This window comes from Mesocricetus auratus, unplaced genomic scaffold, assembly GCF_017639785.1.
Source record: "Mesocricetus auratus isolate SY011 unplaced genomic scaffold, BCM_Maur_2.0 Super-Scaffold_100006, whole genome shotgun sequence".
Classification (NCBI taxonomy): domain Eukaryota; kingdom Metazoa; phylum Chordata; class Mammalia; order Rodentia; family Cricetidae; genus Mesocricetus; species Mesocricetus auratus.
The window spans coordinates 41,603,139-41,625,803 of record NW_024429190.1 but is presented as its reverse complement, the minus strand read 5'-3'; the positions used below and the strand labels follow the sequence as shown (position 1 = coordinate 41,625,803).

The following is a 22,665-nucleotide window of genomic DNA, read 5'->3' as shown; positions in this document are numbered from 1 at the left end:
CCTAAAAAGAAAGATTATATCTGAGCAATAAAAGTATAATCCTATGACTCCATTCCTACATATTAATTACAGACTGTAGAAGAGTGCCATTGCCTCTGATGGTTTCCTATGGCCTTACCTCTCTAAGTGTTCACACAGTTCGAAAGACACCAAGCCATTCTGAACAGTTCTCACCACAACATCATCAATCCCAAACCAACCACCATCTCTGCTTCTGAATCCTAGTAATTTCAACGTTTCACAAGCATTGTTACCAGGTTTTCTGATGGAGGCACTCTTGGTCCTATAAAATGGTAACAGAAATGGGGAAAATTTTACATAACACAGATCACATTTAAAAATTTACTTTTTATTAAGTGACTATCCATCATATGTATACTATGTATTAGTAATTATTTCTGACTTCAAGAATAGGAAGGTGGAGTGGTTATAGCCTTTACTTCAAGAAATATCCATATGTTGTCATAGTATTATCTGTTTACAACACGGGCTATCTGCATCATACTAAGAAGAAAGTACAGATGATTTAAGCGCAAACATAATAGTCAAGGATATTTTCAGAGTAAAAATGCTGATGTGAAAATATAGATTTGAAGAATGAAACATACTTTACCAATGGCACAAAGAGGCTTAAGGGACCACTTGGAAACATGATGAGCTCAGAGATGCAAGCACAGGCTCTCTAGTGATACTCCAGAATGGTTGTATAGCATTCTAGGTAAACTCATAGACTCCTACTTCTTCTCCTGACTCAGTTCTGCTGCTTAAACAAATGATTATGAATGTGAAAAGTATTTTATTTCTGTGTATCTCAATTTCACTGGTTATCACATTAGAATTATATTACTTATAGGGTTATATATACAAGTGTTGATACTTGCAAACCATTCATTGAAAGTTATAAAGTTTATTAATATTATCATACCACTTCCTACAGCAGAAGATGGCCAATAGACTTTGTCAAACACTTTTCCTACTTATGTAACATGTCCCACCCAAAGCCTAGCAGTGTTACATACCACATGATACTACTTGCCAACTAGAGTTCATTCCATAGACCAGTTTCTAAGAGACAGTCAATGTAGTCTCTTAGATATGTAGGAGTTCAGAGACTGTGGCTCATCACTTTTCTTTAGTTGCAAAGTTCTGGATTAAGGAAATTAATTAATGGTGTGCATTTTAGGAAAAAATCTAGACATTAAGGGAGAAGGAAAATTAATATGAAATAGACAATGGAGTCTTCAGAGACTCAATATCAGGTCTTTCGAAGAATTTTCTTCTCGAATTCTTTTAAGCAGCTTCTGTTCTTCACAACCAATGATGAAAAGTTTTTGATACTGAACATCTTTGGGGGAAAACATCCTGCACCTTTCTTGGGGACAGAAACAATCTAGCTAGCTATTAAAATCAAGATCTCTCTCTCTCTCCCTGCATTTGTGTGATGTGGGGTGTGTTTAGATAAGGAGAGGTGTAAAATTTACCTCAGTTTCACAAACTGATATTCCCTATGACTCAGAAACAAAAAATTGTTCTTAATTAAGTGATAGTTTTTAAAAGCCTCTATTGTTATTTCAGGCACTTGAACAGAATAATATCAAGAATTAGGGAAATTGGCTATGGGATGCTAGATTATTATCATAGATGCAGTAGATTTTAATCCTTGAAGCTAAAAATTATTTACATTGAATCAGAATCTTGATCATTCACTAGAAATCAATTTCACTAAATACAGTGCTGATCCTTCCCTAAAGCCACCATGTTATTAACTATTAACTTTTTCCTTCCAATGCTCTGCATTTCATTGAGACTGTAATATGTAATGAAAACCCATACTCCTTGACTCAAGACAGACAATAACTTAATTCAGTCAAATAGTGCATCTGGCACTCCAGAGCAACAGCCACTAAAATAGTGGCTAACCCTTTGTTTTATTTGTACAGTGGGGTTGCATGTCTCTGTCACTCTAGTTGAGTGGGACCATTTGACTAGCCCCAGCTAACTAATTGGAAATTGAAGAAAGGTTTGTCACTTTGAGGCAGTGAAGATAATTGCTAATGGGTCTACCCAAAGTTGTTCTAAAGCCATGATGACAACCACCAAGTATTTGTTCTGTGCCTAAGTACAGACTTAAGAAGTGAAAAGCAGTCTTTCATAGCCATGGAATGAGATATGAAGATTGCTGTTATATATGTATAATGAGATACACAGACTGTTGAGAATTTGTTATTACCTTATAACACAGCCTCATCTGTACTGTATATTTCTCCTGTGACAAGTTACGAGTTTCTGACAGATACGAGATAGAAGTTCATCTCTAAGCTTCTATGCATATAAATGAGGGAAATATTCCAATTTCTCTCTAAACTTGGATTTATGAAGATGCAGTGGTACCATCTGCATGAGGTATAAACATGTCAGGGAATATAATTTGCTCAAGAAAACACAAATGAGAGTCTACTTTATTCACAGTATACAAAAATATAAATGAATAAAGTAATAGCACTGTTTGATTAAAAACTTTTTGTTTTTTTTCTGTGACATAACTTGTCCTTAATAATAAAGACTAATAGCATGCATCTGTGATCTTAGGACTGGGGAGGCTGATGTAGAAGCTGAGTGCAAAATATGCAGTCAGCTGGGTTACACAGCAAGTACCAGAAGAGCTATATAACAAGAGTCTGTCCCCAAATACAAGAAAGATAAAATCCTGAATTATCAAACAGAATGCTCAGTAATAGACACTACTTATCTTTAAGTCAAATAACCACATGATACATCCATAGCTCCTAGGAATAATAGCTCTCTAATTAGACTATGCCCTATTTAATGCACTATTAGCAAACTTTGACAAATAATGTTGCCTATTAATGACTAGTATTTGGTCAAGATAAAAAATGACATTTGATTTTATGACAATTCTCCAAAATAAAATAAACCAGTACTGGGGATATAGTTCAGCTAGTAAAACATGAAGCATGAACATAGAAATTTTGACCCCAACAACTACATAAATAATAGGTATGTGGGTGTGCCTGCCCTCTTATAACCCCACTGGTCAGGAGATGGACATAAGGAATCCTTGAAGCAAACTGATGAGACTGACCAGTAGAGCCAGTCTGTTCCACATTCATGGAAGTACCCTGTCAGTCAATAAAGTGAAGAGTGATTGAGGAACATACCCACCATCAACCTAGAATCTCCGCACACATGCCCACATGCATACACACTCTCACACATATACATAGACACACACATACAAAAAGTTAAAATAAATAATACATAGTACATCTTTCTAAAGTTGACTTATTTAAAAATGTTCATCTCTTCCCCCAAATAGAATCAGGTTTTGTGAAGATGCTGACTAAAATAACCATGTTATTAATCTCTAAGAAAACACGTGCTGAAAGCAATCACATTACCAAAATTCTCATATCACATTTTACTTTCAGAACATTCCCTTCGTGATATACATAATGCATGTGCCTTTAAATGTGAATGTCATTAACATTTTAGGATTAACTTTTTCTCAGAAAACTAATTTAACCATTAAAGTACTGATTTTTGCATAGAATCTCTTTACTCAAAAATTTAAAACAATCCCCATTATACATTATGCATGTTTTGATGGAGCTGTTTTAAAATAGAAGTGTTTCCTTACTATTTTTTTGTCAACTTATCACACAAGTTTGTGTTAGTTACCCAGGAAGAGAAAACTCAATTGCAAAAAAAAAAGCTTCTGTAGAGCATTTTCTTAATTCATGATTGATGTGGGACAAAGGACTGTGTGTGGTGCCACCCTTGTGCAAGGGGTCCTGCAATTGTCTGCAAAACAGGCTCAGCAAACCGTGGAGAGAAAGCCAGTAAAGCAGCACTCCTTGATGGTCTCCCTCTCAGTTCCTGCCCAGATTTCCTTCAATGGTGATGCACTATGATATGGAAGTGTAAGTCAGATAAACCTATTCCTTCCCAAGTTGCTTTTGGTCACAATGTCCACCCCAGCAATAAAAACTCTAAAGCAGAAAGTAAATGTACAAGGAAACTATGCATAGTCACATTGCCTAGGGTCCATGGCATACTGAGGAACTTCTGGTGGCCTATTTTCTACATCGTTTTGTATTTAGTTTACAAATTGATGAACATTTTATGGGTGAAATTGTGCACTCTGAGTTTGATATTTGTTACCACTATAATCACTTTGGGATTTCAATTCAAATGAGTGATAATAAGAGAAAAGCTTTTTTCCCCTGATCCAACTATCTTGTTTAAACTATCAAGTGATAAATTTTTGGGGTCTTGCCTAATTGACAATGTCCTTAGTCCCAGTTACACTTATCATAGACTCCATAATCTAATCTACTGTGTGTGTGGATATGACAGCTGAGGATTTCTCATAATCTTTCAACATTAGCAAAATCATCAGCACATGCCTCTATTCCAAAAGTTATTGTTCAAAAATATAGGAACACTCTTCACTGTTAAGCTCATATGTAAATTAGGTACTATGCCTTGAGAGTGTACTCCTAAAGACACTGTGCTTTAAAAACTAGAATAACATTTGTTTTTTCAAAAGTGAAAACATACACATTGCTAACCTGTCGTACTGATCAGCATGATCTACCCTTTCAAATTCCTCTCTTCGTGTTTTTGTTTCTTTACATCAGGATTCAGAATAGCTAACTCAACAAAGAAGAAATATTTACATAATGCTGTTCTTCATGGACAAAGAAGGATGATGACTCCCATCAATTTCCATTCAGGAGGCTTTTATTTCTAACCTGACTACTTATCTATCCATGAACAAAGCAATGGACTCCATATACCAGGGAGCAAGTATACAAATGAGAATAATACCTGTTAAGACTCTTTTGGATAAAGTAAAAGATGCATCAATCCATTTTTCCCAGTTATAAAATGAAACAATTAATAATAATACATGTTTGCTAATGGAGCAAATAAAGTAGAAACACCATATATAGAAGACAAATATCATCTTTATCTGTTTTTCCTCTTCATCTTTACTTTCTTTTTCTGTATTACCAGTGAAGAATATATTTCTAAGCAACAGAAAATTCACTTTATATGTTAAACTGTGATCAAACCAAGAAATTGATGTTGCTATTTCTTGAGTCCACAGCTCTTCTCTTGTCAGTGGCTATGCATTCAGAGGACAGGATCAGTCCAGTTAGGGTTAAAAGTTTCCTTCTAGCAGTGACACTGAGTAACATGGAAATCTCCTATTGAGTCTGCTTGAACTCAAAAGGTGATCTCTATAAACTAGGTTTGTTTCCCTCAGATAATCTACCAGGGAGACAGGATGACAGATACACAGCCCAGGATGCACTGGCACAGGCCTGGCAATCACCTATTATGGACATTTGTCACCTTTTTTTTTTTTTCTTAAGGGTTAGTATGTGGCAGCAGGATTCTACAGTAGAGCTCCTTGCACAAATCTTTTTTTTTTATCGTTAGTTTTTTTTTTAATTTTAAATAGCTTGTTTTACATGTCAATCCCAGTTCCCTCTCCCTCCCCTCCTCCCGCACTCCCCTTCCACCCTCCCCCCCCACCCTATTGCCACATACTTCCACATAGGGGATGTCTAGAGTCTATCATTTTACTCTTGGTAGGGTCAAGGCACTCCCCTAAGAGTCCAGGCTGAGAGAGCATCTCTCTTTGTGCTATAGGCACATGAAGACAGATTGTATACCAGGAATAGACACTGATCCACAGCTCAGAGCCCCATAGGTTGTCCAGGCCTTCTCACTGACACTCACATTTGGGGGGTCCAGATCAGTCCCATTCTGGCCTCCCCACTGTCAGTCTGGGGTCCAAGAGCACTCCCCTGTTCAGATCAGCTGTCTCTGCTGGTTTTGCCAGCCCATTCTTTGCCAATTTGCTCATCATTCCTCTCTCTCTGTCACTGGGTTCCTTGGGTTCAGTTCAGTGCTTAGATGTGTGTTTGCCTCTGCTTCCATCAGTCCCAGGATGAAGGCTCCCGGATAGTTATAGACATCAAGTTCATTATCAGGAATGGGCATTCGAGGTGGTCCTTCCACTATTGCTTAGCTTGCCAACTGATGTTGACATTTGTCACCTTTGCTTGATTCTTTTAGTACCACATAAAAGACATTTAGAAGAGTGTCACTTGTTTAAAAATGCTGCCTCAATATTTTGTTTCCTTGAGTGGAAAGATATACTACTATGGTGTCTTCAAGAGGGGACTCCTCATGATTTTCCAAGACAGGCTTTTCAACCTGTCAGGAACTTGCTCCTCTTGAATGCAATAGTATATGAAATATTTGAAGACTTTACAAAACAATAGGTTCAGGTTTAGCAAATGGGATACATTTTATAGCTGTCTGAACCCATGTTTCACTGCAATTGTGTCATTCTGATAGGTAGGATTCTCCTGTATGGACCAGACAATACTAGCACCAAAGGATGGTACAACAAATGTAATGTTATAATCTATAACATTACCATATATGTCTCCATTTGATTCCCTAAAAGATTATAATATATAAATATCACAGATAATCTGAGGGTCTTTCCTCAATAAAGCAAGACAGATGATAACAGATATGATTTATATATATATATATATGTACACATATATAATATTTTGATTTGCATAAGGCAGGAAATTCTGCAACAAATTCCCCAAACTTTTCAACAATAACAAAAAAAATGTGTATGGTCAGAGTTACAGCAGAAGGGACAGTCAGACTGGAATGAGCGATTTCCATCAGGACAAATACCCTTCCAATAATCAAGAAACCAGAGCCAGCAGCAGTAAGCAATAATCAAATGACCAGAGTGTGAAACTGTTCCTCCTTGGGACTACAGGCATACTGGAAAGATGAACTTGCAGGCTTAGCATATTGAAACTGTTGAAAATAGTCCCTTTGAAGTAGGAGTTGAATCTCAACAGAGACAGAAATAAATGCCATTTGTGGAAATCAGCTCCATTTCATGCTCACAGAAATCCTGTAGTACTCAAAAAGGCATTAAAGTTCCCAAATAAAAAAATAGAGCCACTAATGAAAGTTAACTGAAGAGACAGTCACAGATAGGAATTCTCAAGACAAATCTGTAAGAAACAAGAGGCTATCAAGAATCTAGGAAAATTTAATAGGTGAATTATACAAATAAGAGAATTTAGAAGAAAATATTTAAGACAATAATTCAAATATCACCTTAAAAGTTTATTTTAAAGGTCAGGATGTTTTTTTTAACATTGGGGTGTTTTGAACTAGAATGTAAAGAAATTATATGGCACATTGTCATAGATATATGATGATGGAAATATGTTAGAGAAGAAAAGAATTGTGAAAGTGAGTTAAAAACTGACTCAGCTTGTGAAGTTGAGTAGAGATTTGTGCACAACTAATTATGTCTATTTCTATGTTCTCCATATTTATCTGACAGTAAAGAATGTTTAATTTCTTCCCCTAGCCACAAATCAACATAGTGCTGCTCCAAATTTCCTAAGCTGCAAGCATAATAGGAAGGAGAATGTTGCCCTTAACACAGACAAATGAGAGGAAATGTGTGAACTCACTTCATGACTGCATCACTCACTAGTTAGCAGACTTGCAGAGGGTTTTGGGGGGGGGAGTTAGTTTCAAGATATGGTTTCTCTGTATTGTTTTGGAGGCTGTCCTGGAACTTGCTCTGCAGAGCAGGCTGGCCTTGAACTCACAGAGATCCGCCTGCCTCTGCCTCTTGAGTGCTGGGATTAAAGGCGTGTGCCACCAACACCCAGCCTTGCAGAGGTTCTTAATGTCCCTACACCTAAGTCTTTACATTGATAAAATGATAATGTAGGCTACAGTATACAAAACAAATCTACCACAGAGTGACTTCTAGGGTAATAGTAGCTATTACTCAATTCTTGTTTTTCAAAACAAGTCCTTTCATGTTTAATGGATGGGAATATCCCCTTCTGCCTCCTCTGTTAGGAGAGAAAAATTATCTTAAAGTAAAAGATAAGAATTAAGATAAGGTTTACTGTCTTACATTGTATTTGCCAGCCCCTCACTTTTTGTTTATTTTGGCTGGTGAAAATGTATATATTTGACTTTACTCATGAATATGTTGTTTGATTATGTAATGTCGGGGAAGGAATTCACTAGTAGGTAAATATAAATTCAAATTAAACTAATTAACTAATCAATTTTGAGGCATGATTTCTCTCTGTAGCTTTGACTGTCCTGGAACTCACTCTGTAGCCCAGTCTGGTCTTGAACTCACAGAGATCTGCTTGCCTCTCACACAAGTGCTAGAATAAAGGCATCACACAAGTGCATCACATCACCACCTCCCAGAAAATTTAATTTATTTTTAAAAGATCAAATTTATCTTATTTGTACATTGAGTTTAGAAATTATAAGTACCATGTTCCATTCTCATAATTAACCATATCATAAATTCTTGAAATGTTTGATCTTATATCTATATTAAAAAGCACCACTTTTTTAACATGGTACAGTTTCGAGTCCATTAGAACTAAAGCTCTTCCCTATTGTGTGGGTCAACAATGAGAATATGTGTCATATTATTTTACTCAGATATTTACATTCAAGCCATCTGATTACAGTTAATCATGGAAAGTTCTTTGTCTCCCATTAAATAGTTAGCAGTAGTAGTTCTCTGACTCACCTGTTGAAGTACGAGGGTGTGGGCAGGCTCCTGTGCATGGTGGTACTCTCTGGTCTTCTGTGATCCTTCTCAGACTCAGGGAGAGGAGAACAAGGGAGGAACACTGTTACTGGCTTCTGAAAGGAATGAGTTGATGGATGCTGGGTATGGATAAGAGGACTTGTGGACTGAACTAAATAGGAAGAATCTTGATGTGCTTTTAAATATGACACCAGAGAAGGGTCAACTGGCTGGATCTAAGCAAAAAAGAAGGAAAACTATGTTCATGTATACACACTCCAACACATATACATTCAGAAGACACAAGTATTAGTATGCCCTTAAAACAATTTTCTGAAAACTTTAAAGAATGCAATTTTATGTGTTTTTCTATACATCCTTGCCTATAAATAAAGCTTTTTATATAGAAGAACACAATTGAGTAACATATTTTAAAACGTGGTTTCTTATTCATATGTATATGCACACACTCTCTCACACACACACATATACACACATACACAAACTCATGCATGCACACATTTATGCATACTCACAAAACACACATGTTTGTTTATGTATGTATAAAATTGTGTATGTGTGTGTGTTTTAGAAATACTCTTAATTATAGACAACATAATCAAGAAAACAAAAGTGACATTTTATTAATTTCTAAATATTGCTCTTCTTAGATCATGTAATGAGCACAAAGTTGAAAACAAAACAAAATATTTATTTCAGTTTCTCTCACATAAGAATAATTAGTAATATAAATGTTAACACAAATCAAAATTTATAGAAAATATTTTGAATGAAATACTACAGTTAGGCTTTCTTTCCAGTTTTTCTCCTTGACTTACTATTTGTGATAGGAACTGGGAAAAATAGGAAAAAGAGAATGGGAAAATAAAACTAAAATGAAAAGCAATATCATTGGATAAAATAAATCTTCTGGCATATATATTGATACATTATTACATTGTATGAAAATAGTGTTTGTGTACATTAAATCATTGTTCCAAAAAAGCTAATTTTCTTTAGTAAATAGAATCCAAAAATCATAGTAATAACCCTTTGAATGTACCTGCAGCTTCTTATCTTTTTCTATCAATTCATTTGGAAATCTAGATTTATATGAATGCCCCCAAATTAGTCAGTAGTTGTTTCGTAGATACTCAGCATATGTTTGCCAACATATTAAACAAGTAATAATACAGAAGGCGATTTAGGAAAGCTTTGCAAACAAAAGCAGATATTTTTTTATATGTGTTCAAAATGCTTACTGTTATTGAATGCACTATAGATGAGTCCAAATACAAGAGAAGATGAGCCTTATGGCAATATGAAAAACCTGTATCTTTTACATCTTTAGGACCATGACTGACACACATAAGATACAATTAATTTCCCTTTTGAAATTTTACCTTTAATTGTACAAGCACTGGTGAGCTGAAAACTCCTGCAGGATAGCTGAAGGATACCCGGGCATCCACGCTTGACTTCAGAGTGAGCCCCTTTTTTGTCACCGTAAAAGACTGTTTCTTTAAACACGACACTACTGAAAACATACCCAACTTGTAAACATTCACTGCAGCACAAGTCCCCTATGTGGAGTAAAAGACATTGCTGAAGCAAGCAATGAATAACACATATTCTATGGGAAGTCAAAACAAACAAACAAAAATGCATTTGCTACCCATAATTCCTCATGGTGTGGAAAGATCACATTTTCTGAGCATGGATGGGTCTTTCCTATGGCAAAGCATAAGTAGATGTTAAGAGTTTCTTAAGCTTGGAATTTCCAATTGAGAAATGAATTTGTTTTGTAAGTTAAATTAAATTTTCATACATGTGTAATAGTCATAATATCTTCACAAGTTTTAGTTACTTCTGGAATCCTAGCCATTTTTGACTGGAATGATTTTTTTGATAGAATGAATTTTATATATAGATCTTGTCTAGAACTTTCTGGGCTATTTTACAGAATTCCAAAGAATAGAATTTTAGTACTTCAGCATTTTACTTTAACATTGCAGCAAATGTGCTGTCAGAAAAAAAAATCTTCTTTCTGACAGATCGCAACATCAGATGTCATAATAAGGTCATTGTCTCCATTTCTTTCTGCAGTGGAAACAGATAACTGAGGAGTAATGCATTGTTCCTTTCTCATTTATTTATATTCAAATAAATAATCATATATCCAAGCACACACTCAACAGTATTTATCATGCAAAATGGGAGCAAAACGATGGATGCGTGTAATCACCAATGCTTAAAACAAGGAAGCAGACTTAGAAGTAATTTGCTCTGCTCATGTGTCCCCTCATACCAGCTAGACTCCACCCAGCATGAGTGGATAATAGCCATGCACACGCACAAACATCTCTGGGTTATTCACAATGGAAAATAATCTTCATTTGAAAGCTGACTAAGGGAAACATTTCACAATCTCACGGTTGGGAAAATACTGAGCACAATGATCCTCCTTCAGTGGCCAGAGGGAAAGCAGCGAGAAGAAAAGGTCTCCTGGGAACAAATGGTGGTTGCTGAGCACCGAGGCCACATTTGGCAGATACTGGGGAAGCTAAAAAGGCCTTTGAGAATTCGAGCGTTTAAATGTCATAGGACCCACATAAAACTTTGGAAGGAATCCAGAACTCAAATGTCCCTGAACTAAAATTAGAGATAACTCTCATTAGTCTCCTATGTAAAGAAAAGTACAGTTTTTTAGTAGATAATAATCCTCTTAATCTTTCTTGTGTCTTGATTATTCATTTACAAAACATCATTGGAACCCATTTGGGAAGGCACTTGTACTGTGAGCAGTTTCTAAAGTACTCGTTAAAAAGGGCACACACACTTGCCAAGATTAAGACACGCCTACTCTAGAGCAATGCTAATCAGACTCTCACATTCACAGGCAGCTAGTCTAAATCTAACAGGTACTGGTGGCACGAATTGGATTAACGAGAAGCGACTTGGCTTTGTTATTTATTTATATAACCTCGATTTGATTTGTAAACAAACCAAAAGGATGGAATGTATTATGGAGATTTTAACAGGTAGTCTTTTCTGTCCTCATCTAATAAGAAACAATCACATAAAAAGATAAGCACAAATTGAATTAAAAAATGGGTTGCCCACAGAAAGCCCTAACCTGAGTCCTCATCAACTCTTTAATATTAAATTTAATAATTTAGATTCTGTCTCAGCAACATTTGAATTTGTGACATAGGTAGCCTTGATATTATTACAATAAAGTCTGTTTCAAACGGTGAAAACTTATTAATAACTTGCTTGTTTAAAGATTTTTTTCATCTTCTTAAGTGGTTTGTTTAATTTTTGCTGTCTTATCATGGAGACATTACTATGTTTTTTTTCAAATAAAAGGTTTTAGTTACAGAGAGGTGTCTTGATCCATTCTAATTAACAATGTTGTCAAATGTGAAAACTGATTTCTTCCTTTACTGCCCACATTCTAACTACTAGGTACATAATCCTCAATATTTGGACTAATTTCCACTTATAGATTTATCAAAGCACACACACACACAGTTTCATTTTATATATATTCTCCAAACCTATAAATAATAAAAGCTAAACTGTAACATCTGAAGATTCTGGTGTTTCTGTGTGGGCTGCAAACCAGCACATTACACACATTAATATGAAGTTACTGCAAACCATGAAGTTAATTAAGCTATGGTGTTGGTTGTTTTCTAGAAGAAAAAAGGTAACATTTGCCAAGTCCTAGGTCTATTCTCTATTACTGACTTGGGCAAGTAATCTCTGCTGTTTGAACTTTATAGATAGTGTTTAGAAAAAAATCATGAATGTTCTAACACAAACGTGTTCATACTTATACAATGGAATAATTACGATTACACTATAACATAATATTCTGAATTATAAGAAGAAAAGAAAAACATCAAATACAGTTATAGCTCAGGTTCTACTGACCTTGTAACTTCCCCTCATTCCTTCCAATGAATTTGGAGTTAGGTAACTTGATTGAAAGTTTGTGTCAGACATTTTCACCATGATGTCTCTATAATTTCCCTTGTAGCTTCCCTTGAATGGAATTGCAATGCATATTGGGAATGGAATTTTCTTTTTCTTATCTGAGCATTGAACAGTGATGACATTGCTGACCAGCTCTTCACTATCACTCACTATAAAAGAGCTCATGCTGTTAGCTATCTGGCAATCTAACTGATGCAGGACATGCGATGGTGCTGTGATGTAACAAGACACTTGAGGGTCAGTCCCACCACGGAGCACATCAAGATACCTGCAGAAAAAAAGAGTGAGCTTCATTTTCCAAGATTCTATCAATGTTCTTTACAGACAAATGCAGGTCGCAAAGTGTGAGGTGCATTGCTTTTATGTGAGCTTTAGTTCTCTCCCTTATTGACTCTCTCAGCCTAGATATACAGGGGAGGGCCTAGGCCTCCCCAAATAATGTGACAGACTTTGGTGATCCCCAATGAAATGCCTCATCCTCCCTGGGGAATGGAGGAAGGGTGGGATGGGGGGTTGGTGGGGGCATGAGAGGATGGGAGGGGGAGGGAACTTGAATTGATAAGTGAAATAAGATTGTTTCTAAATAATAATAATAATAATAATAATAAACCTCCATATACCACAATTTCCTGTAATATGGGGTAAAAAACAATATCTGCCTCACAGGGAAAATCTGAATTAAAAGTATTATTCTACAGTAAGTATAAAGAGCTATACCTTCACGTTGTAAGGAAATTGCCTATACTGTATTCATTGTATTGGCTAAGTACATAAGCTATAATTGTTTTTAACTAATTTTATTATCACAGTGACTGATTTATTCCTGACCATTATCCACTCTATGTTAAAATTCAAAATTATTGATGTTCATAAATAAGCTAACAGTTTGCCTAACTGTGAGGACAGTGATGCCTGTATGGTGAGGTTCTCTTGGAAGGAAGAATAGATTTTTTTTCTGATTATTTAAAAGTGAAAAGTCAGAAAAAAGGAAAGTCCCAGTATTTACTTGCCCATTCCTTATTGAAAACAAAAGTAAACATGCATGTGCATGCACACACAGCACTCTCCCTCCCCTCCCCAAACACACACACACACACACACACACACACACACAGAGAGAGAGAGAGAGAGAGAGAGAGAGAGAGAGAGAGAGAGAGAGAGAGAGAGAGAGGAGAGAGACAGGCAGGCAGGCAGGCAGAGATAAAGACAGAAAGAGACAGAGACAGAGAAACGAGAGAAAAAGACAGAGAGAAGACAAAAACAGTGCAAAGGTTATTCAGACTCTTTACATAACTAGGGATGGGGTGGATCCCCTTTCTTCCTCAGAAGTGTCTAGTTTGGGAGATTGCAGGACACCGAATAATCCAGACAAAGAAGAAAATCTAATTGCTATTCCCTTCTACAGGTGCTCATTCCTGACTCCCCACCTGTCCTGGGAGACTTGAAAATTCTGAATGGTTCTTTCTGCAAGGAAAAGAGCCACGAAGTCCTTGATTTGGAGAGGAAGAAGAACAAGGAAGTTGCCTATCTTAAATGTTTAAGTATAAAGGGCATTAATCTACCTAAGACCTCTTATTTGTTTGCCTGTCTGCCTGCCTGCCAGGGAATTATCTGTATGACTCCTACTGCCTCAAAAGGAAGTGCTGAATCTGAGACACAGAAATTGCCAAAGTACACTAGATCAAATAATGATATTTATTTGAGCTTTTTGTATATTAACTCTATTAAATAGGAATACATTGTTTCTATTCCTCAGATTATCATTTGAAAAGTTTATTTTAACTACTTTATTTTTCCTCAACCTCATCTTTGTAAAGATTTTTAGAACCTTATAAATTTGAATTTAAATTTGAGACCAGGTGTTTCCTATTTGTTTGTCCAAAAATATCACAACCTCTCAAAATAGGCTACAGTTTAATGCTTTCTGTGGGTCAGGTTTTAGACACATAGTTTTACTTAATTTTTATAGCTTCTGTGTCCCTATGTGTATAGGGAAACAGAGGCTGAGATTTTTAACTTAATACAAATATCACAGATGTTCAGTTTTAGAATTAAGAGTTGACTCCATGCATCTTAAGTGTGGAAGTAAAAGCTCTCAAATATTGCCATGCCTTTCTCAAATCTTCCCTAAGTAATGATTACTCCATCTATTACAACTTGAAACTAACATCTAATCTATGATCTTGGGAAGTTTGAATGAGATATAATATTTAAACCTCTTTAATAGTAGTGGATCTGAATACACTGCATGCTCAGTAACAATTTGATCTCTGTGTTAAAACCATCCGCTTGAGGTTCTGTTGATGATATATATTTCACAACAGAAAAATAATGGAAACAAAGTCAATGCTGAAGAGAAATAACTGGATCAATGAATAACACAGCATTATTTTCTCAGTTATGTATTAGTGAAGGTTTAGCTGTTTTTCATTTGCTGCTAATATAATTTGGAGTTTACTGTTTTATAAAGAAATATAATAAAACATTTAACTTATAGAGGTCTTTAATTTATGTATGCAGTCCTGAATTAAAAAGAGGTCTCCAGCATCCAGAACTGTTTTTCATTTTTGTTTATAGAGATAATGGTAATTCAGAAAAAGAAACATTATTCAGCAGAAGATTCAGTGAACCATCTTCATATAAGTTAAGGAATGTTCTCTTCTGTATCCCACCTCTACTAGATGTAGTTCCCAAATGACAGATACAGTGTAAAAGAGATTTGTAAATGAATTCATTCTTCATAGTCCTAATCAAATATGACTTTTTCTTGTTATTAAATAGATTACAATGATTTAGTTCCCTCCTACCTTTGTGCACACATTAATATAGCTTCCTTCTGGTAAATTAAAGGTTGAGGAACCACAAAGGATACTAAGCAAGGTTTTGTTTATTATATATACTTTTGTGTGATATGATGGCTTCCTAGCCTGGGGAACTTCAACGAAGAGTCATCTTAGTAAATATGCAAGCCAAGCACAATTGGTTCAATGCCACAAAGGAAGTCACTAACCAGGGAACACCTAAAGGAGGTGTTAGAGGGAGTGGTGCAAGCAGTGACTCACTAGCTGATGTTTCGAGTCATTTCTGAATGGGAGGATATGAAGTGTCAATGTTTTTCTCAAATGATACGGAAAACCACATATTGACAACTTTAGAAGTTGTTTGTTAGAGGAGGTAATGCTTGCAAACCATAGAGGTCTTCCATGCAATGACATTCATCTACAGAATTCGTTAAATTCTCTTTGCTGTGAATATATTGCATTCTTTCTTTTTTTTATAGAGTTCCACAGTCAATGTATGCAAAGTACTTGCTAAAGAACAGACACTTGGTGATGTTTTCCTGGGAATGGTGTTGTGAGTTTACACAGCAGAGCATCAGCATGTTATGCAGAGACAGATACAGGTGAGAAACAGCAGTGAGGAGGGGTAGGATAGTCGAAGTAGTTGGCCGTGACTGTGAACACTGGCAGAGTAGCCCAACACTAGGCCCCTCTGTGACTGTCTGATTTTCTATCACATACTCCAAGAAGGAGATAGTACTCATAGATGAGAAAGTGAGACCAAAAGCAAATTCACAAACAAAAAGAAAACATGAAGCAAGTTTCCCAGTGTCAAAAAAGCTGGCTAATAATAAGAAAGCAGATAAAAATAATTTTGCTCTGATCCCCAAATATTTCCCCACTATATCACATTGCTAAGCAAGATGTTGTATTCATATGGGAAAATATAATGAGAAACTGTCAATTTAGACAAATCAAGCAGTATTGTTACCATGCAGTATGGGAGTTGGGGGATAGCTCATAAATTACATCATGCTTTCTGATGGTTTTGTTCCATGGGCTTTTAGAGAATCTGATAAAAATAACTTGTGATAATATTCTGAATTAAGTAGGTGGGAGCACATTTACCTTTAAGAACCCTGAAAAGCCTACCCACAAGTCCCCTGGAGTTCTAAAGACAAAGTTTAAAGACTGATGACAATTATCACGGAGATATACATAATATATATCTTGAAGATGTCACATATATGTCTACTGCTTACAAAATTATATTAGCAAATTGTTTTTAAATTTTTTGACAGTCTGAAATCTTTTTTCTTATTCAAAATTGAATTTTGTTATTTAGAAAAAGTGTTCTGTTCTGAACAATTGTAAATGTTTTCATACTAATTAATGTTTCTCTAAAACACTACTTAATATTTTGTTGTTGTTGTTGTTTCAAGACAGGGTTTCTATGTAGTTTTGGAGCTTATTATGGCACTAACTGTAGACCTGGCTGGCCTCAAACTCACAAGAGACCCACCTGCCTGTGCCTCCTGAGTGCTGAGATTAAAGGTGTGCAACATCCACTCCTGGCTAACACTACTTAATATTAAGAAGAGCAGAGTGATAATAGCAACAGCAGACACATAAGTTTCCGTGGGTTGATTTTAACCAGAATCACTGGTTTTCAGTAACTTTTGGAGACATGACACAAAAAATATAAAACTTCATTGTATAGTCCTTCATATCATATGTTGAGATTTTATCCCATAGGTGACTGTGTTAGGAGACACAGCTTTTGTTGGACCATATTAGATCATAGCACAGTCCTCATGGATGGGATTAGTGTTGTTAATAAAGGGCCTTGAACTTGGTTTACTCCTTATACCATTTGAGAATGCAGCAAGAAGGTACCATCTGTGAATCAGTAAGCTTTCAGTAGACCCTGAATCTCCTGAATCACCTGTGCCTTGTCTATCTACCTCTATAACTGTAAGAAATTAACTTCTTTAACTCAAAATAAACCAGTTTATGGTAGTTTACCACAACAAAGGGATTAAGGCATTGAGTAACCACAGAAATACATGTAGAAATAGGCATATATAAGCATCTCTCACGGTGCCTTTACTTACTCCTTTTCCATTATGTTACACTTTTGTTTTAGACTCTCTGACTCATTATGAAGACTATTCACGTCCTTACTGGAGACATCCCATGCTGTTGGGGATGTGGTAATCTCTTCTCTTTGGCTTTCTGAGATCTCTCGAGTTTCCCCTGCTGTTGTCTGGATTACATCATGAATGTCTTCCTTGTTGCCATTTATGTTCTCAGCAGTCATGTGTTCTATTTGTTTTTCATCTTCATTTTCTGCATTATCAGGGAACACTGTGCTCTGTGACTCTTCTTGCCCTATTACATTTCCACTCAATGATGCACTGTTTTCTTTTCCCCCTAATTCAGAGTATATCTGTGTTTCATTTTCTTTTAACTGGACCTGGTTTGTGTAATGACTTTCCCCTGCATTTGTAGGAGAAACAGTAGCTGTCTCCATGACATTTAGTTCCCTGCTTGGAGCAATGTCTGTTGCTTTGGTATCTTGAATGGCTGATATTGTGTGCTGTGGAGTACGGTCCGCATGCATGCTGCATAAATTACACATCTCCTTTTCTTCTTCCCTTAGAAGCATAGCAGTGTTCCCCAAATGTTCATTCACTTTCATGAGGCGGTCTGTGAAAGCAATAATTTCTGCACATGTACACACACAAAGAAGAAGTAAAAACTAAGTCAAATTATGCTTCTGCACAGGCAAAAAAAAAAGTATTTGCACAGTTTGCCAGCTTTTAACACTTATATAGCTAGAAGGAAAGAAATCTCTAATTTTAACATAGCAACCAAAAATTGAAACTGACCCTTTTTCCTCCTGAGTCTGCTTTAAACTTTATAGAAAAATGTGAGGATCCTTCTCCCAATTAAGGATGGAGGCAACAACTCCTCAGTCATCTGGTGTGTTTGGCAGTTGTTTTTTGCCTTGGGAGATACTATACTATATCAATTGTCCATTCCAAATACTGAACATAAAATTATCTGAACACCCAGGACAGGTCCATAGCAGAAATGCAACAGCTATGCTATTTACACTGACACAGTTACTGTATGTGGTGTGAAATTCAATCCTCCTCTACTAAGCATATGATCACTAAAATCTGTCAAATCGTTCTTTCAAAGAGTAACTTTGATCATATTATTCTTACTGGATCGTGCAGTGGCTAATCAATGACAACAACCTAGACAAACTGCTTTTCTCTAAGGCTAAGTATCATCAATATCTGAGTCAATCCATTTCTCACTCCACCCTGATTTCATCTTAAGCTCCACTCTGTGCGTCTCTCTTCTCTAGCTTTTTTCAGGCTGAACCTTTCTATACTCTCAGCTCTGAGCTAGGAGACTGAACCCAAAGTCCACACATTTCACTGTCCCCAAATCATCCTTTCACTAGTCTGGGCTTGCCTTTGCACTATAGCTCTGACAACTTACTCTTTGTCTTATGTCTGAGATCCCATGTTTATTTTGAACTCATCCTTTTTGGTTGCTGACTACTTGCCTTGGCTTGTTGTCTAGGACTTTGCTCAGTCCTTCAGAGACTGGTTGGATGTGAGCTCCTGCTGATTGTCCTGAGGTCACACAGCTTTGGGACAGATTCCCTAATGGTCACTATTTGTCCTCTAGACTGAACTCCTTAGTGCTATCTACTGTGGAATTCTGACTGACAAGGCTCATTTACTCACCTTGACACTGTATATCTGAGAGCTGAATTTCATAATGCCATCTAGATATTCTGAAAGCGTTGCTCTGAAGACCCCATTCTTTAGATACTGTATTCTCCACACTTACTCTCACACACACCTGGTCATATACCCAAGAATTTATATCCTGACTTCAGTGTGTAGGGATCCAGTTTCTTCTAGCTCATCCAGTCTTTCCAGTGTTTTTATAATTAATAGGACTAGGCTTAAATGACTGTAAAGTTAGAACATGCTATTCCAATTTAGAAAAACTGCCTGTTCTGCTTTAATTAGTCCTGTACTTTCCTACCCCCATAACTTGGGTCTTGCAAATAACAGACCGAACCCCTGAATTTCCAGTTGCATGGCTCTAGTTTGTTGTTTGGGTGTCAGTTTAAATACCACATATTTCCCGGAAGAGCTCTAGATTCCCTTCCTTAAAATATGAACCTGGCTACCAGAGAAGTCTGAAACACTCCATCGTGCCCAAACAGCAAGAGTGTCTAAACCTTTGAAATGTTGTCTTCCCCTATTTTCTCTATAGTAGCGACAGTCTCTTGTAACATTGTATTTCTATACATATCCCATCTTAAATACTGACCAGATGAGTGTTTGAAAAGGAAATATAAAGTTGAGTAAGCAAAATAGACTACTTGCCTTGTCTCCAGATACATTGATTATCCTTGTCAAGTAGTCCATACAGCTGCTGGCAGGTGGACTGAAAGGTGCCTGCAGTGTGTTCCAACAGTTGATGAAGGGCTGCATTGAGCCCTTGGCCCAAAAAGATCACCGTGGATATCCAAGTGGCTCCACCAGCCATCTCACAGAGCTTGTCACCCAGCAGTGCCTGCTTCAACATTTGGTTTTGTCTCCAAATCTGCTTTAATATTTGACCTAATTTACCCAAAACCATGTCTTCTGTATCCATTTCTAAGCTCCAAAAATAATATAATTATCTCTTGCCAAGAAAGCCTAAAGGTTTAGCACATTCAAACTTGGCAATGGTTATTTGTTCTAAAATCTCAGAGATGATCCAAGTCAGCTAGCCTTAACCTTGTTCTACAGCCCAAGAGTTTATTCCACTTGTTGTTGACTAATAAAAAGTTTCTAGGTGACCAGAAGAGGGGCGTTCCTGAACCCTAGTGCTATTGTGTACACAATAGATTAATCACCAGGACAGAGTTAGCTTGCATAATCATATGTCTATGTAAACTTTACTAATTCCATATGCTATGAAAACCTCACATGCTCTTTAATTTTTGCTGTAACAAAGTATGTATGCAAGGTAGGAGATGAACTTCATTAATGAAAGTAAACTGTTGGCTTATTTTTCTTTTCTCGTTCATTACAATACTGCTAATAAAATTCCTGTGTATAACTTTATACATAATTATTAATGAAAAGCATGGTTTGCTTTAAGACAATTTGGAAGTCTAGAAATAAGGATTAGATAAATTAGATTGACTAAAAAAAATAGAATTTGTTGGAACTGGATATAGCGACACATGGGTTTTTTTTTACTGACATTCATGTAAAATAAAAAATAAAGAATTAAAGCCGGGCGGTAGTGGCGCACGCCTTTAATCCCAGCACTCGGGAGGCAGAGGCAGGCGGATCACTGTGAGTTCAAGGCTGGGCTGGACCGATAGCCTCCAAAACAATACAGAGAAACCCTGTCTCGTAAAAACCAAAAAATAAAAAAAATAAAAAATAAAGAATTAAAATTGGTCCAGGCATGGTGTTTTGCTACTCTAATCACAGCATTTGAGAATTAGGGGCAAGATGATTGATTCAAGTACAAGACCAGTCAGGAGACACAGTCACAAACAACCACAGTAAGAGTTAAAAAAAATTCATCAGCTGGAGCATAGCCTAAATATCATTGTTTAGTAAGTATAATTACTACTTTCTTATAGGTAAGTGTACATCAAGATTGTGATAGGAACTTGATCTCAGTTCTGCCCTTTGATAATTTCTCTCTAATTGTGTCAAGTGCTTCTTTACAAAAAGAAAGCAAACTTGAAGAGTGGCTTCCTCTGGGCTAACAAGGAGTATTTACCACCACTATAATTAAAATTCAGATGTTGCATGTTCTCACCATACTGCCTGTCCAGTGGGCACTTTATACATGGGATCATTGCAATACAAAGCTTGGCACAGAGGAGGCTGAGGTGCATTGTGGAACAGCCTGCTTGCTCTCCTCCAATTCCCCTTTTTCTAAGAAAAGAGAACACACAGCAAAGGGAGAAGGGGTTGTAAGTTTAAAAACAACTCATGTTCCCTAGAGGACACAGGAGGAAATAAAATATTTCCATGGAGAGGATAGAATGCTTTCCTCCCACCAGCAGCATTATTTCATTGAGGTTTTCAGGCTTCGCTCAGGATATATGAACCATAGGGGGAAACAGTTTCAGGAAATAAAGAAGGAAGAATGAAAACACAGACCTGTAGCCTGCACAGACTCTCCTGGTTCATTGGAGTTGAATATTTTTCTCTGGCCTACTGGTCCTCATGGACTGGCTTCTCCCCCACTCAAGGGTCTCCACTGCTGCTTATAATTGTTGGGCCAGTGGCTCAGACTTATTACTGGCTAGCTCTTTCTTTTAAACTATTTTTAATAATCTGCATATTACCACATGGTCATGCCTTACCGGTAAAGATCTGACATATTATTCCTTCTGCAGCTGCATGTCATTTCCCTGAGTCTGCCTTCTTTCTTTTCCTTTCTGTTTCCCACCTAACTATATTCTACCCTAGCATAGGCCAAAACAACTTTATTCATTAACCAATAAAACCAAAGCATATTTGTGACATACATAAGAACATCCCTCATCAATTTATAGATTCCAAAAGACAAGGAAAAGAACACAAAATATCCTAGGGTCCCAGACTGTATTCCCTTTTATAGGCAACTAATAACAGCTGAGAGAGGGAAAAATTGGCATCCACAAGGATGTGCCTCTCTTTGGCTATCCAGTACCAAATGGTCAACAATAAAATCATATGCATACAAATAGCAGTAAATGTACCCAGGAAGCTGTATTTATATATCTATGTGTTTATATGCACACACACACACACACACACAGAAATGACAGCAATAATTGGGGAAGAGAGGAATGTGAATTTGGGAGGAAGAGATGAAACACATGGCAGGGGGAGGGGCAGGATGACGGAGAGCTGGGAAATTATGTAATCGTGTTTTCATTTTTAAAAATTACAGAGTAAGTCTTATTTTCCAGTAAAACTGGTTTTTTGAGATTTTAATCTATATCATATAAAAGATTACATTAAGATGTTTTCACTGTCTTTTTCGGTTTTCAAATCTGTGCTGCATGTTGCATACGGCAATTATGTCATAGATTTAATTGTTGGGAGGCTTGAGGATTTACATTAAAGCAATTACAGGGGAAGCAACAAAAGTGGACATCTTGAAAGCAGATTGTATTTGGAGTAGAGT

At 36.5% G+C, this 22,665-nt stretch overlaps 1 protein-coding gene across 2 annotated transcripts in view; it reads right to left on the bottom strand.

Moving 5' to 3' along the window:
* Positions 1-20,266, bottom strand: part of Dthd1 (death domain containing 1) — a 70,012-nt gene extending 49,746 nt beyond the window's left edge. For both annotated transcript variants that reach the window (XM_040747095.1, XM_005074390.4), the window contains exons 1-6: positions 19,863-20,266; positions 17,556-18,168; positions 12,599-12,929; positions 10,063-10,242; positions 8,660-8,895; positions 119-283 (exon numbers count right to left, since the gene is read on the bottom strand). In XM_040747095.1, coding sequence (XP_040603029.1) covers positions 119-283; positions 8,660-8,895; positions 10,063-10,242; positions 12,599-12,929; positions 17,556-18,168; positions 19,863-20,133 — 1,796 coding nt within the window. In that variant the 5' untranslated portion in view covers positions 20,134-20,266. The remainder of the gene's footprint in view (positions 1-118; positions 284-8,659; positions 8,896-10,062; positions 10,243-12,598; positions 12,930-17,555; positions 18,169-19,862) is intronic.
* Between the last annotated feature and the right edge of the window lie 2,399 nt (positions 20,267-22,665).